Source organism: Rhincodon typus, chromosome 17 (assembly GCF_021869965.1).
Source record: "Rhincodon typus isolate 14 chromosome 17, sRhiTyp1.1, whole genome shotgun sequence".
Taxonomy (NCBI): Eukaryota; Metazoa; Chordata; class Chondrichthyes; order Orectolobiformes; family Rhincodontidae; genus Rhincodon; species Rhincodon typus.
This window is the reverse complement of record NC_063348.1, coordinates 32173044-32195250: the sequence shown is the minus strand read 5'-3', so window position 1 is coordinate 32195250 and position 22207 is coordinate 32173044. Positions and strand designations below refer to the sequence as shown.

The following is a 22207-nucleotide window of genomic DNA, read 5'->3' as shown; positions in this document are numbered from 1 at the left end:
CCTGTGATAATACCTCTAGGCCTTCACCTCCTCTTCGGATTTTGACTGGAGTACTTTTTCCCCCAATCAATGTGCTGAAACTGAAGCATTAAGTATTCTCACTGATAACACTGAAAACTGTTTGAAAAGCATATTAAAATGATGCTGTCTCTACTTTCCCTATTTTCACCAGATATGGATTTAAGTAGTACCTGTGCATTGAGGAATGTATTTCAATTTGTAAGCCTCTTCGTTATGTAAAAACAGTTACATTTTTGTTCCCACTACAATCTGTCATGTATTCTATTTTGCTACCTGAGGAAAGGACCTGGCAAGACTGAATCCAATGTCGGCAGATTAATGCAGCTGAGTTGATTTAAAGAAATTTAAGGATTACAGTTTTGGTCTTGTCTTTTTTGTAGGTTCTGAGTCTGATTCTATTAAAGGTTTCTAGGAATTGACTTCATTTTCTCATTTGCACTAATTAATTGAGCATGTTATGATTCAAACCACTTACATATGTTTTTGGATCAATGTAATGCAAATTTCTCTGTTGTAATCTTCCCTAACACACACTCTCTGAGGCTCAGAATCATCAACAGCTTTCCAAGTGAAATAATAGGTAAAAAGCTACTGCAATTTAAGTGGTAAGTAAGAATGTGGAGTTAAGATTTCTGTCAGATCAGCCATCATTTTGTTAAATGGCAAAGTGTCTTGAGGAAAAAATGACCTACTCTTTTTCTCCTAATTTGTATGTTTGGACGAACAATGTTGTAGAAAAAGAATTACTAGCTCATTTTATTTTAAGTGGTTACTTTTGCACGTTTCCAAGTCTGCAATTCTCAGTCTGTGATTGCTAGGAACTTGGATGCTTAACTGTTTCATATGCCTGTTTGGTGAGAAGATTTCTGCACGCGCCGTTAATTTTATTGTCAGTAAATCTGCTTATGAAAAGGCGCCTGTGATATCAAATATGTCAATTCAGTATGACTCAGCCCAGTTGTTCATGCCTTTCCCAGCACCAGTTATTCTGGAACTATTGTTATTGACCTTCTACTACCCCTCCCCCTCTCCAAACACAGCCCAACATACAATTCCCATTGCTATTCTTGGGTATGGTATTTGGAGTTTGCTGTACTACCGACCTTGTAACCTCTGGATGGAATACTTGCTGAGAAATATCAGGTCACTAAAAGTTGGCAAAGGATTTCACTTGCCAATCAATAATTATGCCTGATTCGAGAAAAAAATTCGATAAGTGAATAATTATCCACCAAAATGATTACTATATAGTTTGAAATATGGCTTCATTCCTTTTCTAAAGGAAGTTCCCACAGTTGTTTCGAACAATTATTGCAAAGTGGAATTGCTGTAAAATCTTGGTTTGTGTAAAAGGCTGATTTAGCAACTTCTCACCTCTCTTTCCTCATGTTGTTGCTGTTGGTACAGGAAAGGCCAAAGAGTGCCTTGGAGCGTCTCTACGGAGAACACCAAAGAGGCAGAATGAGTGCAGAGGAACAGTTGGAGCGCATGAAGAGGCATCAGAAGGCTTTGGTTCGTGAGCGAAAGAGAACGCTGAGTCTTGGAGAACGGCATTCCACATCGTCTCGGACCTCTTCCAGACCATTGTCTGTTGATGTTGGCTCAGTACGTTAGTTTCTCCAAAAAGTACAATAGCAAATAAGGAATGCAATAGCTGCAAAGAATAGAATATGCATCCCTTCCATAAGAAGGATCCATCTAAATAGACTGATGAGATGAATACTCTGTTCAGTATGATCTGAAGGGATTATGCAAAGTATTAGCAAATACACCGTAGTTAGTAAAATGACTAGCTGCTCATTTTTATCAGCTGCAAAATGTGGGAAGGTTATTTGGTATAACTGCAGGTAAGTTGGTATGAGGACTGTGCTGTTTGAGTAGTGTTTGAATGCTATCAGATGGTTTTGGATTTGGAAAACTATTTCACTGGAGAAAAGGGTGTCATAGAACGTGCTTCCGCTATAACCCAGATAGTTAACAATTTCATGTATGGAACGGTTTGAGCCTTTCAGTATCTTCTGTGGCAGGTTTGTTTAACAGAATTTTAAAAAAAATATTAAACTGGAATTTTTTTTTGAAAACAATTTCTAGAATTTGAAAATGCCAAATGTCATTTTGAACTTGAAAGATATCTCCTTAAATTGAATTAGGAAACATATTTGTGCTTTACTATTGTGGAGTATCAATGTCCAAAATTTTCAACTAAATGCTTTATTTCCTCCTTTGAATAGTGATTTAAGTAATTCTGGTTGCCAATACTGGTGTATCAAACAAATAGACCTTTATGAATTGATAGCAAGGTTCTGTACAGTTGAATTTGGATTTTCAACTGTAGCTGCTGATAAGGCTCAGAGTTCCTGTAATGATTGCTAAAGGGCATTAAACAGCAAAGCTCTAGCCTGTACAATCAATATGTTGCTTCCTTAGAGAAGAAATCTTGTAGGTGAATGGAGATCTTTCACCGCAACTAACCACGTGCAATTAAACCACTCATTGGCAGTTAACTTAGAGTTCAGAATTAGATCTGCAGTAGATTTACCATTAAATTGTACACTCTACCTTTTGAAAATCCTCTATATCTGAATCAATGCACAAGTTACCCAACTGTTGGCAATTTCTCACCCATTTCTCATGCTTTCATCATTAAGACTTTTACTCGCTTGTCTGTAACCTCTAACCAGATGATTTGTCTTTTGTGTGTTACCAGGCCTCACTGAGTTTCTATGTAGCAGTGCGTTGTGGTACTTATGTAGTAATGCAATACTCGCGACCCTTCTTAGGTCCTCACTTCGTGTATCTATTCCCTTTTCGGGTCTAATATTTCAAAAATTAATTCACTTTAGTTCATGCTTAAACCAAACAGTTAACCAGCAGTGATCACTGTTAACAAATTACTGAATATTTCTAACATCCTCAGTAGAAAGGAGATCTTTAACGAGTGGCACTGTTCATGTCAAGTGTCCGTGAATCCCTGTTTCAGTTGGCTTTTAATTTAGCTAAATTGTACTGGATTAGTATTACACATTGACAAATTGTTAGATACAAATTGTTCCATTACCACAGGTTATTTTAAACTTAGAAAAAGTCTGAATTCATAATGTTCGATTACAATGCACAGTAGCAGTTTTCAGTTATCAGCAACCATTTACAAACTTTTGAAGACTGCCTGTTTAATGTATAGAGCTCAGCATGTGTTGACGCTTGGTATAAAATCACTGCCTGTCTCTGGAATGAATCCTCAGTCGAACCAAACATCTGGAGAGGCCAAGAATGGGACAAACAAAGATTAATATCTACAAAAATCCACTAGGAACCAAATTGTGAAACAAATAATGTCATGACTTGGAGTGTGTTTTGAAGAAGTGCCCTTAATTTAGTAAATTCATTGCCTGCAGCTTTATCAAGTGGTCTTGTACATGAATTTTCTGGTTTCCAAGCATTTGTGCTAATTTTTTTCACATATAGAATAACTGCAAGGATAACCAGATCTAAAATATATACTGTAAAATTCCACATGTAGTTTGCCTCTCATTATTGGATTATTACTTTGAACAAGAAAGGTACCATCTGTATACTGGTGCAAGTTCTCTTTTTAAAAGAGGTCTGCAATTTTTAAACAAAAACAACCACTGTAAAGTAGGATGCAATTTGTACATGAATATGATTTGTAATCTGGATTTGAAGGTAGCTGATAGCAAATGATACAACATAGTTGTGAAATATAGGTGCCGTTTATTTGTTATTTAACCATTGTGTCATGCAACAAGTGTAGTTTCTTATTACATAAAATGCAAATAAATCTGGTAATTGAGATATTAATCAGTGATAATTTTCCTCATCATTATGACTAATCTGTTAGTTGTATTTTTATGCACTGTTGATTAATCCCATCACAATGAGGCCTGGTTCTAGGTACAAACTGTTCATCTCTTGCGCAATGCCTTCTTGCACAAACACACACAGATGAATACAAACAAATCCTTTGAAATGGAAAAGCTTGCATGTCAACATAACATTCTTACAACTGAAAGGATCATCTTGTGGCTTCATGCATCAAAAAACTAAACAAGGTATCTGAACATATTCTGACTCAGAATAATTGCAAGTCTATGTGCCTTGGAATAAAGTGGTGAAATTTCTTTGCCTTCTTCACTCTTTTCCTAATTTACGTCACATTTGGTGCTTGTGCATTTTCAATTCAGTTACAAGGAGTGATTGAACTATTGCCGAACATTAGCAAAACAATTTGATGGTGACCACCACAAATATGTTTAAATATAGCTTTAAATTGTCAGTTTTCTGTACTTTAAGTATGTCCTATATCTATGCTCTGAAGAAAGACTACAAATTATTTTCCGAATTTAGTACTTTGTGTATGGTTTTCATGCAATTGGCTAGTTTTACAGGAGGAAAGATATGTTTCATGCTGTAACTGAAGAATCTCATTTCTTTTACTTGCATGCAGTGTAGTTTGTATCTTCAAAATTATTAGTTGGGCTCCAAAATTAGAAATAGTTCCACTTCATTTTCCATTTTACTATGCAGTCAAAGTGTATTCAAATTAACTAGAAGTTGTTGTTTGCTTGCCTGAATCTAATTTTTACTTTTCATATTTCCCAGAGCACAGCATTTTAAATGTGAACAAGGATTTTTAAAATGTCTTGTGTTGTAAAAGGCATCGAAATGCTAAACATTTATTGCCTATTTCTAATTTCCCTTCGGAAGATAGTGATGGGATGTTGTTTGGTAGAGGCTTTGACCCAATAACAATGAAGAAACACTGGTATATTTCCACATCTGGATGGTATGTGTTAAAGGGAGAGTTGCAGATAGAATAGAATATCAAATCCTTTATTGCCACTTGTATTACAATATAGAAGTATAGGAGTATAGTCAACAGTTTTTACAAGGGCTGCCTTTTAATGGCGTCATCTTAGGTACAAGTACCTAGGTACAAATCTTAGAGTTAAAAAGAAAAAGTCTTAAACAAAGGAGTTAAAAGGAAAGCATAAGCATTACGTAGAAGTAGTTACAACGTAGTGGAAAGGTTTTAAATTGGGTTACCATGTGCCCTCTGCCCTTGTTCTTCTAAACTGTATAGCTCCTGTGGTTTTTTCTTTCATGATGCTATTGAAGAAACTTTGTTGAGTTGCTGCTGCGCATCTTGGTCACACTCTGCAGCCATGATGTGCTGGTGCTGGGTGGAGTGAATATTTGTGATGAATGGGTTATCCACGAAGCAGGTTGCTTTTCAGTAGATGAAGAAGATGCACCCATTGAGGCAAGTGAAGAGTTATTCCATAATATTCCTGACTTATGCTTTTCTAAATAATGTAAAACTTCAGGAGGCAGTTTCTGATCTGCGCCTGTAGCTGTAGTGTTTAAGTTGCTGGTCCAGTTAAGTTTCTCATTGAGGGTAAAAATGAGGATATTGCTGGGAGGTTAGATTTTAAAAACCTCATTGAATGCTCTCGGAATCTGCTCATTGCCTGATGGTTTTGTGACATAACTAATGCATGCTATTTAGGAATGTTGGTCATGTCTTGCTGTATGCAAGCATGGATTGCTTCATCATCTAAGCTGTTGTAAATGAAACTGAAGACTGCAATTTGTAGTGACATCTCCACTCCTGGTTGTCTTATAAAAGGTATGTTAATGCAGCTGAAGATGATTGAGTCTATAACACTGCAACAATACACTTAAGACTCTTGTGGCACAGTGGTAGTGTGCCTGCCTCTGAGCCAGGAAGCCCAGGTTCAAGTCCCACCTGCTCCAGAGGTCTATTATTATATCTCTGAGCAGGTTGATTAGAAAATATCTGTAGCAGTATCTGGAGGCTGGCCACAGCTGTTTTCTGCTAGCTATGACTCCAGCCAGCGCACAGGTTTCAACCTAATTTCCATCGAGTTCACTTTTTAATGCTGCCTTGATGTCAGGCTCAATCTTTCACCTCACCTGTTGAAGTCAACTCTTTTGTCCATGTTTGGGCCAATTCCTGGAGCTGCATAGTCCCAGAAGAACGGAAACTGAGTATTAGGAAGCAAGCTGTTGGTGAGTAGGTATCACATAGCTGCATTGGAACAACTTGGCAGAGGGTGCAAGCAGTTCTGGAAAATCCATATATCGTGTCACACCTGGGATTTTTATGACAAATGGTCTTTTCTGTTCCTTTTGTGCTCAGCCACTTCTTGATATCACACTGATTAAATTAAGTTGGCTGAATGCTGGTATCCTTGGCGATCTTGGATGGGTGATAAATAATTGACTGGCTGCTTAACCCTCCCGTTTTCTTTCTGTAATACTGCATTATCATCAATGTCACTGGCATCAATAGTCAGTGTAAATGCTTTGCATGATTCAGTGCTCACTTGGGCTATCTCCTGTGGATTCAGTCTGTAGAAATGTTGGTTTATTGGTGATGCACCCCCAACATTAATGTCATGTGTAGCCAAAGACGTTCCTCCTGTCCTATTTACCCAAGTTGTTTCATGAATCAGTAACAGCTTTCATGAGTTACTTCACGAGTTTTCTGGGAGATGACATAATGTTCCATTTAACTTTTCAAGCACCTGCAATCCACTTTGATTACTTGAGTGAAACTTGAAAGTTTTCGAATTCTGATTGAGTCTTGAATCATTCTGATATTTTCATTTTATTCCCTAACTGCTTTGTTAAGGTAAGTAAATGCACTGCTATCCTGGCTATTCTCCCTGTCCACTGTATCGCTTTAGCCTGAGTTCTGGAATTTCTTCCTTGAACCTTTGCTCAACTGAACTTAATTACAAAGCTTTTGGTCATCTGTCCTAGTACAGCGAAGTACTAATCGATTGATTGATTTATTGTCACGTGTACCAGAGTACAGTGAAAAGCTTTGTTTACCAGCAGTACAGGCAGATCATAGTAAGCAAGGAGGTATAGATCAGAGGTTATAAAAAGACTTAGAGGCATACAGGTTACATTGCAGCGAGCTGTGTAAATGGAGTCCATGGATGGGAGGTTGGCTTCCGTGATGGTCTGGGCTGTGCACACCACCTTCTGTAGTTTCTTACAGCCCTGGGTGAAGCAGTTGCCATACCAGGCCATTATACACCCGGACAGTATGCTTTCTATGGTGCGTCAGTAAAAGCTGGTGAGGGTCCTTATGGCCATGCTGAATTTCCTGAGCTGCCTGAGGAAGAAGAATCATTGTTGTGTCTTCTGGACTGTCACATCTACATGGAAACTCCAGGACAGGTTGTCAGTTATCGTCACTCCTAGGAACTTAATGCTCTCCACCCTCTTAATCTCAGTTCCATTGCTATGATGGGGTCCATTGAATGTCTCTTTTAATGGTTCCCCAGAGATGGGTAACCCCTTAACTCCATTGGCAAAATTCCAAGCATTTGGCCTTTTCATCAGCTCTAGTTTTAATTGTTGGGCACTCTTCAAATGGTTTCTGGCCCACACTTATGCCCTGGCTAGTTTTCCTTAGAAACTTGACACAGGTCAGAAGTGAGTTTTGGTTTGTAATTTTTATTAATTTATGGGGTCCTCTCACCTTACGCTTATCTGTCAGTTCAAAAGAGTTGGAAATAGTAGACTCAGTAGGGGCATCTAAAATGGCAAATAACAAGGGAATTATTTTATTCCAATCATTGGAACATTCCTGTAATCATTCTCTTTACAATTTTATTCCATCTTTCCAACAATCCTTGAGATGGTGGATGATCAACTTTAAATTGTTTTATTCCCAAACTATTCATTATTTCTTTGAATATTTGTGAAAAATTTGCGTCTTTATCTGATGATATTTTCTGCAGTAATCCATATCTCATTTTTTAAAAAAAAACTAATTTTTTTGTGGTAGTTTTTGACTGAAATTTCTCAAAAGCACTAATTCAGAAAATGTTGAAACATCCTTCATTATTAAAAGTTACAGTTTCCAACTTGTGCTTTTAGCTAAGGTTCCTATATGATCTGTTAAAATCCTGCTAACTTTATTTTTCTTGAAAGCTGGTTTCTGAATCAAAGATGCAAGTTTAATTGAAGGTTCAGGTTTACAACTACCTGACGTGTGACTGTTCTGACAAATCGTGACTGCATTATCATGTAATCGTGACAAATAAAAATGGTTTAGCATTTTAGCCTTTATTTCCTAATACCTAAGCGATCTGCCATTGGAATATTGTGAAGAAACTGAGATGGAAGCTACCTCTTGACGGACTACTACTGAGGGACACCTATTTCACATTGCTTGGCATTTGAGGTGGTTTTCAATTCCGGATGAAAACTTTGTTGTTTTAATAATAACCTGCAGGTATTGGTTCTGTTTCAATTTGAGTTTGATGCAACTCTCAACTCAAGATCTATCGGTTGCATTTCTGTTAAAGAAGGTGGGGCTCATCATGTCAAGTCTAATGTTCTTTATCATCTTCCTTTTTACTTAAGTTTTTGAAAACCATTTCAGAGAAAAGAATTTTCTTATCATCTTTTTATATAATCTTTGTCTAATGTTATGGATTTGACATCTAGTCACAACACAATCATGAAATAATCTTGTTTCTTTTACTTCCACTGTCACTGCCACTATTTTGAACCAGCCAAGTTGTTACTCCAGAAAAATCAGTTCTTCAAAAGGGATTGCTTGCATTAGTCCAACTTCTCCACTTCTTCAATTACTCTTTAATGTGATTGTGTAAATAATATGACTGGTTTGTGACCTTAGTATGTACCTCCAATTTAATACATTAAAACTTTTAACTCCTCTGGAAGATGCATTGTATCATCAGTCAGCATCCATGACAGACTTACTCCTGTATTTCTCAAAGTCTTTATATCTCTATATCTTTAAAAATATTTTGCCTCCATGATTTTGAAACGAGATACTCAACTTCCAATGACCTGATCCTCTTCAGCAATAATAGAAGAATTTGTTCAGTTGTCCTGAGCGATCTTCCCCTCCTTACTGTGTTCTGAAGGAACACTCTCTACTTGTGCCACTGCTATAGTTATAATACTAATTTCCTTTACTGATGTACCCTTTTCTAAGCATTCTGCAGGCAATAAATCTTCATTTAACTTCCAGCAATTAGTTTTCTAATTAGCTTATTAGTAAAGAAGCATATTATTTCCTTTTTGTCACTTTTAGGTCCTAGCCTTTCTCCTTTATTATCTTGATGTCACAGTTTTACAGAAAAGAATGACCTTTATCATTCCCTTATGCATTTTTTTTCTAACTTCGATGATGAGAAGCCTCTGATCCCACTGATTTTCCTCCATTTGACTCTTAAATACTCTAAGCTTTTGATCATTATGAGATCCTACCTTTTATTGTTAAATTCACAATGTTCAATAACCCTTCCAGTTTAGCCTTAGCCAAGGAATCCCTGCACAGATTCTGACAGATGTAAATAATTGCAACTTTTCATTCCACGTGAACAAAAATCTTCATTGTATTTCTTGGGCAAAAAAAATAGTCTTGCCCCTTTTGAGGCTGAATAATTCTAGGCAGAGAGGCAATTAAGGTGAATACAGATTGGGAAAATGAAGTCCAGGACCAGATCAAGTTTTATCATAGATCTTTCCAGCTTTGTTTGTTTCTTAATCTCTTCACTCATAGACAACAAACCAGGTTGCCTATTTTGCTAAAAGTACACACCTGAAGATTTTCTTTTTCAAGATTATCGCGGTTGTACCATGTGAAATTGAGTTGTAATCCAAAAGAATAACAGTTTTTTGCTTTATTTGTGTAAATGGTGTTCAGGCATAAAATTTACATTGCTCCATTAATATCTTCTGATTCTTCATCTCCATAATGTAAATACAATACAATCTGCATAGGGAGATTGTAAAAACATTGCCCAAAATCAACACAACAAATCTCCTGCAGTAACAAACAAAAAACAAAAAACAGAAACTCAGCAGGTCTGGCAGCATCTGGAGAAAAAAAGAGTTAACTTTTTGATTCAAATCACCCTTGAAATTCTCCAGCGTTTTTTATTTTTGTTTCTTTCAGCTCTGCTCTATCCACGCCTTTTTGAAGAAAGCTCATCGAGCTGGCAATCTGTGGCAATGTGTAAGACGACAAACTGTAAGGTAGCCAAATAGGTCGTGCCCCAGAGGAGGTGAAAGAAGTGAAGATTTCAAAGAAAGCAGCAAAGCTGTGGTTACTGATTTGGTGAGGGTTATGGAATTGGGCGTCAACCACCCAAGTTCTGTAAATAGGATTGCATGAGGTAGGCTATCACAATGGATAATATAGGAAAGAGTCTGGGGAACTATAAGGAGATAAAAAAATATTAGAAGGGTTTTAAATGATTTCTTAAAGATTTAAACTTTGATATTTATCACAGCATTGCCTGCTGACTAAGATAAACTTAGGCTGTTGCAAGGTGACACTTAGTGGCCAGAGCCTGTAACTGCAAACAAGACTTTCTGGTGTGAAATATGAATACACCGTATTACTGTTGCTGTATTAGAAGCAAAAATTGCGTCACATTTAACATTGAAAATTCCTATCACAGTGCCATCTAATATACATAACAGGAGCAGCAGGTAAATGTTGATACATTTTTATAATGGGGCAGTCCACTGAGATAGATGATTTCTGATGAAGGGTCTAGCCCGAAACGTCAGCCTTTCTGCTCCTAATGATGCTGCTTGGCCTGCTGTGTTCATCCAGCCCTGCACCTTGTTGTCTTAGATGCTTCTACTCCCTGTTTTGCACTCTAGCACTAATCTTCTTTCCTTCCTTTATGTTAGCTTTCAGCACTTGATTTGATATTAAATTTCGTATTCTAAATTACACTTATTGGTGAGATTCAGTGGTGTTCATATACGGTATTTCTTACCCATGAATTAACCATGGGAAGTGCAGTGTTACAGGGATATGGTAGGGCATTGGGTCTGGATGGGATGCTGTTTGGAGGGTCAGTGTGAACTGGATGGGCTGAATGTCCTGCATCTACACTGAATCACAGAATCCCTACAATGAACTGCCCTGTTCACACAAGCCCACTAGTGCCCTGTAATTTTGGATCTTTCCCATTTCAAACATCATAAAAATTAAATGTGTATAGACAGAATCTATCTGTTCATTCATCAGCTACGGTAAATTCTGGACGACCATATCAGAGGCATTGTTACTTGGAGCTATTTTGAATTCATAGTTTATTATGGGCCTGAAAAGAATGGGGTTTTTTGCCACTGTTTTATGGTGTATCTGAGTCAGTTAGTATTCAAAACTGCCTCAGCAGGGTCTACAACTAGCCAAGCAATTATCATCAGTCATGTGATTTCTAATCTGACATGTTTTGATCAAAACGGCCTTCAGCTTATAAGAAGATGTCTTGTGTTGCCCTGACCACACACCATCTTGGTTTCCATTTGGAGTGACTCTATCAGATTTTATTTAAATCCTAAATGGCATTACTCAACATTGGAAAATAATTCATTAGCAACCTGTCTTTCATGCTGTATTGAACTTCTAGAGTTGATGCAGAATCTGGTTGAACCATCAGGTTTGAACACTAACACAATTGGGGAAATCCAGCTGTTTTTGACTGGATTCAGTTAAATTCAATTTCTAACATGTTTTAGATTTCTGCTTTCATCTGGGTTGTTTCTCTGCACCTATGCAATAAGGACACCATTATATAGGTGAGGATTCTCCTACATTCATGTCATGTATTGCTAAGGTTGCACACGAGCTTGTTCTTGTAGATTCCACATAAAATTGGTGAGTAACCTTGTTAGATCCTTTCATTCTTCTGCCTCTAAATATGAAAGTATGGTCTCTAACTTCCCTGGTTTGATTGGGATATGGTCCTACTTCTGCCCAACTTCCTTACTACCTGTTTTCCCTGTACTTGCTGATCTTCCTCCTGAATGTGATGATACTTAAACGTGTTGATGTAACACAGCTAATTCTTTTTCCATAAATCTGGGGTGTTAATTTGATCACTATTTGTTTACTGTTGAAAACGAGCAATGTGCAGACTACAAAAAAGAGCCCATAATTTCAAGATTAACAACACTGTTTTCAACATTAGATGTGATTTTGCAATGGGCAACATTGCCAGATAATCAGAGTAAACATAAAAGTTACACCATCAATCAATTTAGGATTGTCAGTCCGGCCCAGTATGGCCCACTTGCATGAAGCAGCATATATTAATACACAGGCCCTTTTTCTTTGCACAGACAGAACATGTGCATACAGGTGACAGCTATTCACTGGTTGTTTTCTCAGGATAATGCCTGTCCAATCTGTCAACCTGGCTGATTTAAAATGTAAAAATGGTTTTGGTTGGTGCATTCTTTTTGGCAATGCCTTTATTGAACAGAATCCATTGCCAACCAATCAGCACACTCTCAATAAATACTGTCTTTCCCCTTGAATTTGGTACTTTTGCGAATTGTCCTGATGAATGCAAGATAAAAAGTTTTGACAAAAGGTGTCCTGTTTCAGCAATTTTTGAGTTCCACCAAATAACTATTTATAATTAACTTTCAATTCTTTTGGTTACTCTAGCCAATGAACTGTGCTTTCAATATTTCATCTCGTAAAATCTATACTACTGATGAAGAGTCACCTAGACTCGAAATGTTAGCTTGCTGTCTCTCCATGGATGCTGTCTGACTCACTGTGATCTCCAGCATTTATTGTTTTTAGTAATAACACTATATCCCTTGGGTGAAATGTTCAGTATTTGGCTTGCTTATCATCTCATTGTTTCAAGGTTGTTTGTGGTGCTTGAGCTACTTTGAAGCTCTCTGAACACATAACTTAACATCTGTGACTCATCCTTCAAACTGAATAACATTTCTTTGATTAGTTTCAGAAATTGCCTTAACTCCTATTCATAAACTAATTCAAAATTACTCAAACCAGTTGGTGCATTCAGTGAATTCCCTGTAGCAAGCAAAAGAAAGTCAAGTTGTGAATCCCAGTTGTGAAGATATTTATGACAGTATGTCCTGACTGTTGTTCTGATTATTTGACTATGCCATTTTGAAGCTTTGTCTGTTGTTGATATGGTGAAGACTTCAACTGTGTTATCAACATCCTAGGAGTTACCATTAACCAGAAACTGAACAAGACTAGACATATAAAAACTAGGAATCCTGCAGTGAACAACTCACCTCCCAACTCTTCAGAGCCTGTCTACCATCTATAAGACACGAATCAGGAATGTAATACTTCCCACTTACCTGGCTGGGTGCAGCTCCAATAATACAAGGGATAATGCTCATTAGGAATGGGCAATATATGCTGGCATAGCCAGCAATGTCCGCACCCCATTACGTTTTCTAAAACTCCCATAATTCACCCATCAATTTGGAAACTTCATCCAGCTGGATCGCCATCAGTAGTCCATCTAAATTAAAGAATTGGGTTAATCTCTTTACTGTAACCTTCGCACTGATTGTTCTTAAGGGTATGGCCTATGGGAGTCAAGTAGCCATATCCTCATAGTAAGGATATACTGCTTTCCCATGTTTGTTTTTAGTAAAGGTTGTACGAATCCACATAACATTCGTAAATGATTCCTCAAAAACTGTCATGAAAAGTAAAAGTGTTGTTTTTATTGCATGTTGCAGCCTTTTCACCACTTGGCACATATAGCTTTTTTTAAAAATCAAACTCTACCATGTCCTTGTGAAGACCTGGCCAACAAAAATGTTGACATGGACATGCGTAGGTTGTTTAGATTCTGACATATCTTGCTTCAGGAATTTCACAGGCTGTCATTAATATTTCACGATGAAATTTGGGCAGTACTTTTGTCTGGCTAAACCACCATTGTCTCAGTGTCCTCGGGTTTGTGAGGAGGTCTCCACTTCCTTATCAGAATTCCTTTTTTGTTTGTACATACAGTACCATTCCAGAATACCCTTAGCTTCAGTTTCAGATTGAGCCAATTGGGTAACCTTACCTCTGGATTGGCTTGCTGTACCTCACTCAGAGAAGTCTTACTGAACATTTCCTTTGAATTATCCAAAAAAAGTTTGTGATAACTAAGTATCTGTGTGTAGCGCCAATTTGACATCTAACAATGGATTTTTCTTACATCATTACACATGAAGGAAAAGTCTGTTAAAACTTTACCTATAACTGCGGTATCTCCTTGACTTTGCTTGTCTCTTCCATTAGTACAACAGAGGCTACAACCTTCACCCTGACAAATAATTGTCTAGGAGTAGGTCATCTTTGTTTACAAGTAAACTAAGGACAACCCCCACAATTAACTTGTAAGCATTAGGTCACTCTTTAGGGGCGTCCAATGTAAAGGTATGGGTATATACTCCCTGCTAATACCATTTTTAAAACCTTTATGCCACTCTGGTTGAGGTATCGTGCCTTTCCTCAGCAAAATATTTTGAGTGCTTCCTGTATGTAAACCTATGACTATCGGTCAGTGAGGCAATAGTTGCTCGCTTGCATCATTTGAGGAAAAAGCAGCTGCAATTTCTTCATGACAATTCCCTCTAACTGTTACCTCATGTACTTCCCCTGCATTTTCAGCAGTGGTTTTACTTTGTCTCACAGCTGCAGTCTGTTGTCAGGGCTCTTTTCTCCGCATTATTGCATGATTCCCTGTATTATGATAAATGCTACGAATTTGCTTTGCAACTTCCAGCAATCTACACTATGATCTCCCTCCATGTGACAATGGGAACACAAGCTGCTAGACATCACTTTATCCTCAGCAACTCCCTTTCTAGTAATTCTTTCCACAATCCTAAAAACCTAAGTTCTTCAAGTAATATTAAATACAAAGCATCGTAGTAACAGAAATTAACTGAAGGTCAGAAAGTAGTGATTGAGTGATGTGAAGCTTGGAATTTGATAACCTAGTTTGTAGCATGGAGGAGATTCCGATGGGGATTAGGATGGTCTCATTTGGAATAGGAGACTACAACATGGTAAAGATTTAAAATACAAGGTAGTGTACGTTGAATGGTGCATTTAGAGGTTGGCAGAACATGAGGTAATGCTTAGTCTTCAACTCAACCCACTATTTTAACAAGATGTAGTATGTTGGTTGATGCTGCAGAATGTGACGCACTTGATTCTCCTGTTCATATTATCAAAAAATAAACCAGAAGAAAAGAAATTTAACTCTATTTCTGAATGTAATGGCAAGGATTATTAAATCTATTGCAAGACCACATTAATTGCACTTCTGCAAATGCTGATAATATTCCAGCTAACTGTTGTGAATTAGATGATCTTCTGTCAAAAGGATGGTCTCATGCAATCTGATTTGTATGCAGTGAGTGGAATCTTATAGGAGCCTGAGGAATGTGATCTATGACAGAAATAATGGTAAATTGCCTATCTAGACATTAGGAGCAGCTCATGGCATGTTGAAGTGTGATTCTTACAGGGGAATGCAATGCAGCTTCCTATCCTACATTAGCCATGAGTTCAGTAAATACCAAGAATTTTTGATGTAGCAGTCAGAGTGGTTACCTGCTGATTTTCGCTCACCACTGGCTCGAAAGACCTTCATGTTGCTTAGCTTAAAACAGCATCTGTTGTCAACCACCTGCATCTGTCTTCCTCAGACACTGGTATCTAATAAATGTCAACCCCTTAGGTTCCTCATGGCACTATTCCAATCCACTTGCAGGATTAGGAAGCAGAGATCTGCAATTCAAGGTGCAGCAGCAACTAGCATTGAAAGACTTGAAAGGGCACTTTGTGTGGAGCGACAAGCGCACGGCTCACGGATTGGAGCAGGCTGCATTTCTCGGGGCTGCTTCCTTGCTGTCTTAGCACTCCCCCACCTAGTACCAACCTGCATCCTTGTGGCATCACTGTCTTGCCTTGCCTATTAGCGCAGTTACAAGTAGCTTGCCTTGCTGGTCAATGGTCCTCAAAGGGCCATATATGTTGCTGTATGGCAGTGTGCTGTGTCAAACTCACCTGCACCACATGCCTGCAGCTTGCATGGCGCACACATGCAACAAGCAAGCAGCCATGTTGTTCACTGTTAAAGGAGTAGTCCTCACCTAAGTTCATGGAGGCATCTGTCACTAAGTGGTACCCATGCAGTAAGTCAAGAACAATCTTCACTATCAGTCCTAGGAGTCAGCCACAGTCAGGGATTTGTTCAGGTGTTCCCTGTCAAAGTCCATGTCTCTGTAATTCAGGAAGAGGGTCAGGATCAGTCTGTGGCTTCACAGTGCCCGATTTGGTAGGTAGGGCTAATGTAGTTAGGGAGAAGTACAGTTATCAGTTAGGGATCTGGGCACCTCTGGTCCAGGGTGCTTTAACGAGCATGCTTAAGAGGATAAGCCATGGTCAGCCCGTTGGGTCCATACAGGGAAACTAGGGGAAAGGACAGTCGCTGCCGGGGAAAGGACAGTCGCTGCCATGGAAAGGAGATTGTGGATCTTTTATTCTTGGGCATTGGGGCTCAAGGCTTTATGGAAGCAGTGTCGGGGGGCTTTGTGAATGACAATTGTGAACGGGAAGGATAATTATATTTCGAAGTAGGGATGCAGTAAGACATGGGTGGGACCACGGCAATGCAGAAGGAGAATTCATCCATGGTCAGGAGCACCCTGGCTTCAAGAGGAGTACAAAGGAGCACCACCCTTTACATGGTTAACCTGTACGCCAGAGGTTGGGGAGGAAAGGTGGGTAGATATATGGTTTGACTGGGAACATGAGGTGCGAAGCCTGTGGGGTTCACAAGACAGGTTATCAGGAAGACTGGAAATTAAAACTACATAATTTGAAAGAAAATGGATGTGACCATGCCTGGAGTGGATGTGTCTCAGCCTTTGAGGGAGGGGCTGCAAGTCCCCAATACTATGAGGCCTTTTAGAGGGAATTAACATTACATATAGATCCATGCATTGTACAGGAGACAGACCTGCTGGGTTTCTAATCATTGGCAAAGCATTAACTCCTTGTGTGTTGTACACCTCCTTGCCCCAGATATTGCTGACTGCTTCATTCACAGCAATACTTATACACACAGACACCAAGGAAAGAATGAGGATGTTTGAGCATGAGGAGGTAAAAAATGCCAACAAATCCAATAGCCCTCTATATGCATGTTCATCTTACTTCCAGATGCAAAAACAAACTCTTGACACAGACATCGATCCAAGGTATATCCTGTATGGACATGAAATTAGGTAGTTTACTGGTACTGGTACAGTTACGTTCAGGGCTAAACTGAGACTGAAACAGACATTTTGTGTAGTAAAAGTATCCAAACATGATACTTTTATGTACAGTGGGCTGTCATCTGTGCCACCAAAGAGCCCTCAAAAGTTATTTCTTTGTGTTGGCCCAGGCATTGCCAGTACGGTGGAGGGAGCCTGCTTGGCAATGAATTAGAACATAGAACAGTACAGCACAGTACAGGCCCTTCGGCCCATGATGTTGTGCCGAACTTTTACCTGAAACCTAAGGTCTATCTAACCTCCTCTGCTACCTTATACTATCATCCATCTGCTTATCTAATAGCTGCTTAAATGCCCCTAACGAGGCCGACTCCACTACCCTCTCCGGCAATGCATTCCACGCCCCTACCACTCTCTGAGTAAAGAACCTACCTCTGATGTCTCCCCGATATCTACCTCCTTTCACTTTAAAACTATGTCCCCTCGTAAAAGCTACTTCCACTCCAATAAATTGGCCTTGGAACTTTGGTCAGGCAACCCAGAGACATTTGTGTCTGCTCAGCCAGATATACTGAGGTCTTGCAAGAGGCAAGTGGCCCTTCCTTGGCTTGAACTTCTAGGTTCACCTCTGGAGCATTCATAATTGCTCAGAGGGCTTTTTAAGAGTGACATGTAGGCCAGACTAGCTAAAGACAGCAGATTTCCTTCCCCAAAGGACATTAGTGAACTAGATGGGTTTTTCTGACAATCAACAATGGATTCATGATTATCATTAGATTCTTAATTCCTGATGTTTATTGAATTCAAATCCCTCCATCTACCATTTGAACCTGGATCCCCAGGATATCACTTAGGCCATCACCACCACAATGTTGGGCACCTATGCTGATCCAGATAGTCTAATGGGCTATCTTCTCCTGAAATGATAGAAAGGAAAAAAACTGAGTGAGATGAAAGTAGGTGACACAGCTGTTACTCTAGGGCTGGTGGGGGAAAGGTGATGAGATAGACTGGGCAAGTGAGTAGGTAGCATAGAGGCCATGCAGAGATAATATGGATGTTTGGGAGCAAACAAGACCGAGTGAGGGAAGAACTTGAAATCAAGGATGAGGGTGATGGAGCATGAGCCTTGGGGGGAGGCGAGTGCAGCAGCAGAATAGGATAGTGTGACTGAGAGGTAGTAGAGAGAAGTCTATAGCACGTGCCTTGATGGAACAGACAAAGTCATTGTGTTTCTTGATGCACTGTTAGCCGTTCATTTGGACTGCACTAACCAACTGGCGCCCCCTCATCAAGTTGGCAGGCTGGTGGCACGGACTGCTCTGCTGCACTACCCCATCCACTGGCAGCGGAGAATCACAGCACTATTTTCCTCTTCTCTGATACCTTCTGAATGATTATCATTCATCGAGGAGGTCAACTTTGGAATGCCAGTGCTTGCCCAGGTGCACGATAACCTTTTCAACATGGCATGGATTCGAGGGATTATGGTCTGTTGGCAGATATGCGTTGAATAACGAGTTATTCTGGAAATGGCACATACTACAATTAGGATGGAATTGAGTGAAAGACATGCCAGAGGGGCAAGGTAAGTAATTTATGAGGCAAGATTGGTAAAATGAGGTGAGCGATCAGTGAGAAAGCCTGCCACATACATCACAAAACTGACATTTAACTGACAAAACGTACGATTTAGTCAAAGTCACTGCATGGAATAAACAGATACACAGACCTACTTCGTTTAAAAAGGACAATTTTGTTTAAGGACTATGTACAACTTTATAGGATATGAAAACTGGAATAAAACTTCTGAGGATTTCATAGACTCATAATTGCCAAACATAAGCTTTATGTCAGTTTTGGACTTGTTCTACCTTTTTGCAAACTAAGATTCTTAAGCTTGTTCTGGATGGTTTTACAGCACAGATTAGATTTTTTGTGGGCATATGCTTTACGAGAGATCTTCAGCCCAGACAGGAGCAAGCTTTCTGCTCACAAATCCTGTTCCAAGGATAGTAACGAGGAATGAAAAAGGAATCATTCGTTGAAAATCTAGTTAAAGATGTTCCTTATTCAATGTATTGTAAAAAGTTGAACAAATTCACTGCACACAATTAAGACTGAATTCAAGAGGGTGGTGTGGGATGTCCGGTGATGTAGACCAGCTTACATCTCTTGCATCAGAAATATAACCTTGTTGATCAGCAAAAACTTGCATTTATAAAGTATGTAGTAGCATTATACACTTGAACATAGTAACATTTAAATGCATTCCAATGGAGCCTAAAAATAAAAAAATTGATACAAAACTGAAGAAAGAAATAGAACAGGTTCAAACATTAGGACATACTTGCTAAATGAGGTTGTCTTAAGGAGCATTCTCTAGAAGGCAAGAGACAGGGAAAGAAATTTGTGCAAGAAATTCCAGAGAATAGCACAGAGGAGACTTTGTTTTAAAGCTTATCTTCAAAATAATCGTGAGAAATATCTTTCTAACATTGCACTTAGTGTTTATGGATCACTTTAGCCGTTGTTATCTACAGTGTGGATTTATAAAATGCAATGCTGGCTTGATTCTGTTGTCAGATATCATTTCTCCCATCTGCTACCCTGTTGAGCTTTACAGTGTCTGAATAGCACAGGCTACAAACACTGACCTGAACACACCACCAGTCCCTCCAGGGTTTGTACAGATGCTTGTCTGGCGAAAGCAGACTGAGTTAAGCACAAGTACCAATTGAAAAGCAAGATGTGGGGTGGTTTGCGGCGTCTGCTGATGTTGCTTTTAAATGCTGTTTCTGCCTGTCAGTTTTCTTCAGTAACATTGTCTTTTCAATCTGGTATGTTCACAAGCCAAGATGAAAAGGCTGTTTTCAAACCTGCACCACCTTAGTACAGCCATTCTTGCAAAATGTGTGCTACCCTCCACAGTTTTACATTTGGGAATGCAGCACTTTTTAAATCATGTAATTTTATGTTGAAAATCTTCACAACCTTGCATGGGGTTTTTCTCTTCTGGTAAATGCTGTTGAAGATGTAGGAAGTAAGATTTCATAAAGCCAGACTTCACAGTGCTGACTATTTCTGGCTTACTGATCACTTCGTGTCTCTTAGACTGTGCTCACTAACTCTTATTAACACCTTCCATGTAATTGAGAATTTTACTTCCTAAGCTGTTTTCAAGAATGTACACAAGTGAGAAATAAAATTTCAGCCATTTTCCATCTTTATTCTTGTAGATTTCTCTGAAAAGCAACATAAATGAGAAGCAAAATTAACATGACCACAAAATACCAGTAAAAATCCTGAAATTAAAGCTAACAGGAATGTAACTTTAATACAGTACCTTGAAGCAAATGCTGAATCACGGGTCTTTATACATGTTACATTTTATTTGCAGATTTTATTTGTTAAACTAAAACCAGAACAAAAAGTGCTGGAGAAGCTCAGAGCAGAGTTAATAGTTTAGGACAATGTTTTAGTTTCATCAGAACAGAAGAAAGATAAAACTGCAAGGACTTTTTATACAAGTGGAGTTGGAGGGGGGCAGGAAGAACAAAGGAGGAGGTTTGTAAGGTGGTGAAAGCCAGGAGAGTGTTAAATAATGAAAAAAAAAATCCCTAAGACACTTTTCTGTCCAAGCATAGGAGTTGCAACACATGATCTTTCACCCACTCTCCTCACTGTCCAAGGCCCCAAACACTGCTTCCCCCAGTGAAGCACTGATTCACTTGTTGTTCTTTCAATTTAAAACATTGGATTCACTGCTTATTATGCATCTGCATTGGTGCGATCAAACTCAAACTGGGTAATCAGTTTGCAGAACACTCCCATTCAGTCCATACACTTGACAGTTTGCTTGCCATCTGAATCCTCCACGTTTCTCCCATATGCTGACCCTATTGTCTGTGGCCTGCAGCTCTGCTCCAGTGAAGCTCAATGCAAGCTTGAGAAACTGCATCCTGTCTTTTAACTTGGCACTCCTTGGACGTAACCCTTGTTTCTTCACGTTTATCAACTACTACTCTATGGACGTTGCATCATGTAATTTTTTAGTGTTAAATCTCCCCTGACTACACGCTACCACAGACTTTTGGTCATGTTGCCTCCTTCCGATACCAATGGTTTAAAAATTCTTACACCTCTATTTCTGTTCAATTCTGATGAAAGATCATCAACCTGATACCTGTTTCACTGCACATCTTGTCCATTGTGCTTGAGTTTTCCCAACACTTATTTCAGATTTTCACCACTGCACAGTATTTTGCTTTTATTTCCTAAACCGTCAGATTTTTCTCAGATTGTCAGCCTTGTTTGAAGGTGTAGACTGCCATTTGCATTATTTAGAGATCTTCTAACAATTTTTTTTTAGGACGTTCTATTACGGAGCTAGCATTACCATTAATTGATTTCCAGAACAACACGTTGATTTTACAAACATATGAAATAGAAGCAAAGGTAGACTTTTCAGCCCACCAGGAATTCTCTGCTATTTGATAGGGCCACAGATGATCTGTTTGTGTTTTGCATTCCCCGTTCCCATTAACTCCTGATATCTTTTGGTTCTATTGCCTAACAAGATACATCAACCGCTACCTTAAAAATATTTAACGACTGTCCCCCTACCACCTTCTAAGGCCGCAACTTCCAAAATCTCTGAATCTTCTGTGAAGTATTTCTCTTTACCTCTGCCTTAAAAGGACAATTGCAAATTTTAAAACTATGACCCCTAGTTCTAGGCTTGCCCAGAAGAAAAACATCCTTTCCACTCCAACTCGGTAAGACCAGTCAGGATCACATAGGCTTCAATCGAGTCACCCCCCACTCTTCTAATCTCTGTAGAAATAAGCACAACCTGTCCAACCCATTCTTGTAAAATAACCTACTCATTCCAGATACCAACTGAGTAAACCTCTTCTGAACTACCTCATGTGCGTTTACATCCTTTCTTAAATAAGGAAACCAAAACTGCTCAGTTGGAATTGCAGTATCACCAATCCCCTGTATAATTAAAGCATAATATCTTCACTTTTATCTTCAATTGCTCTTGTAATAAAGG

The 22207-nt window shown here is 38.9% G+C and overlaps 1 protein-coding gene across 1 annotated transcript in view; it reads left to right on the top strand.

Moving 5' to 3' along the window:
• The window catches only part of plekha7b (pleckstrin homology domain containing, family A member 7b), a 419580-nt gene that overhangs the window by 381299 nt on the left and 16074 nt on the right, over positions 1-22207 (top strand). The window contains exon 21 of the mRNA XM_048606908.1: positions 1429-1626. Within this exon, the coding sequence (XP_048462865.1) occupies positions 1429-1626 (198 nt within the window). The remainder of the gene's footprint in view (positions 1-1428; positions 1627-22207) is intronic.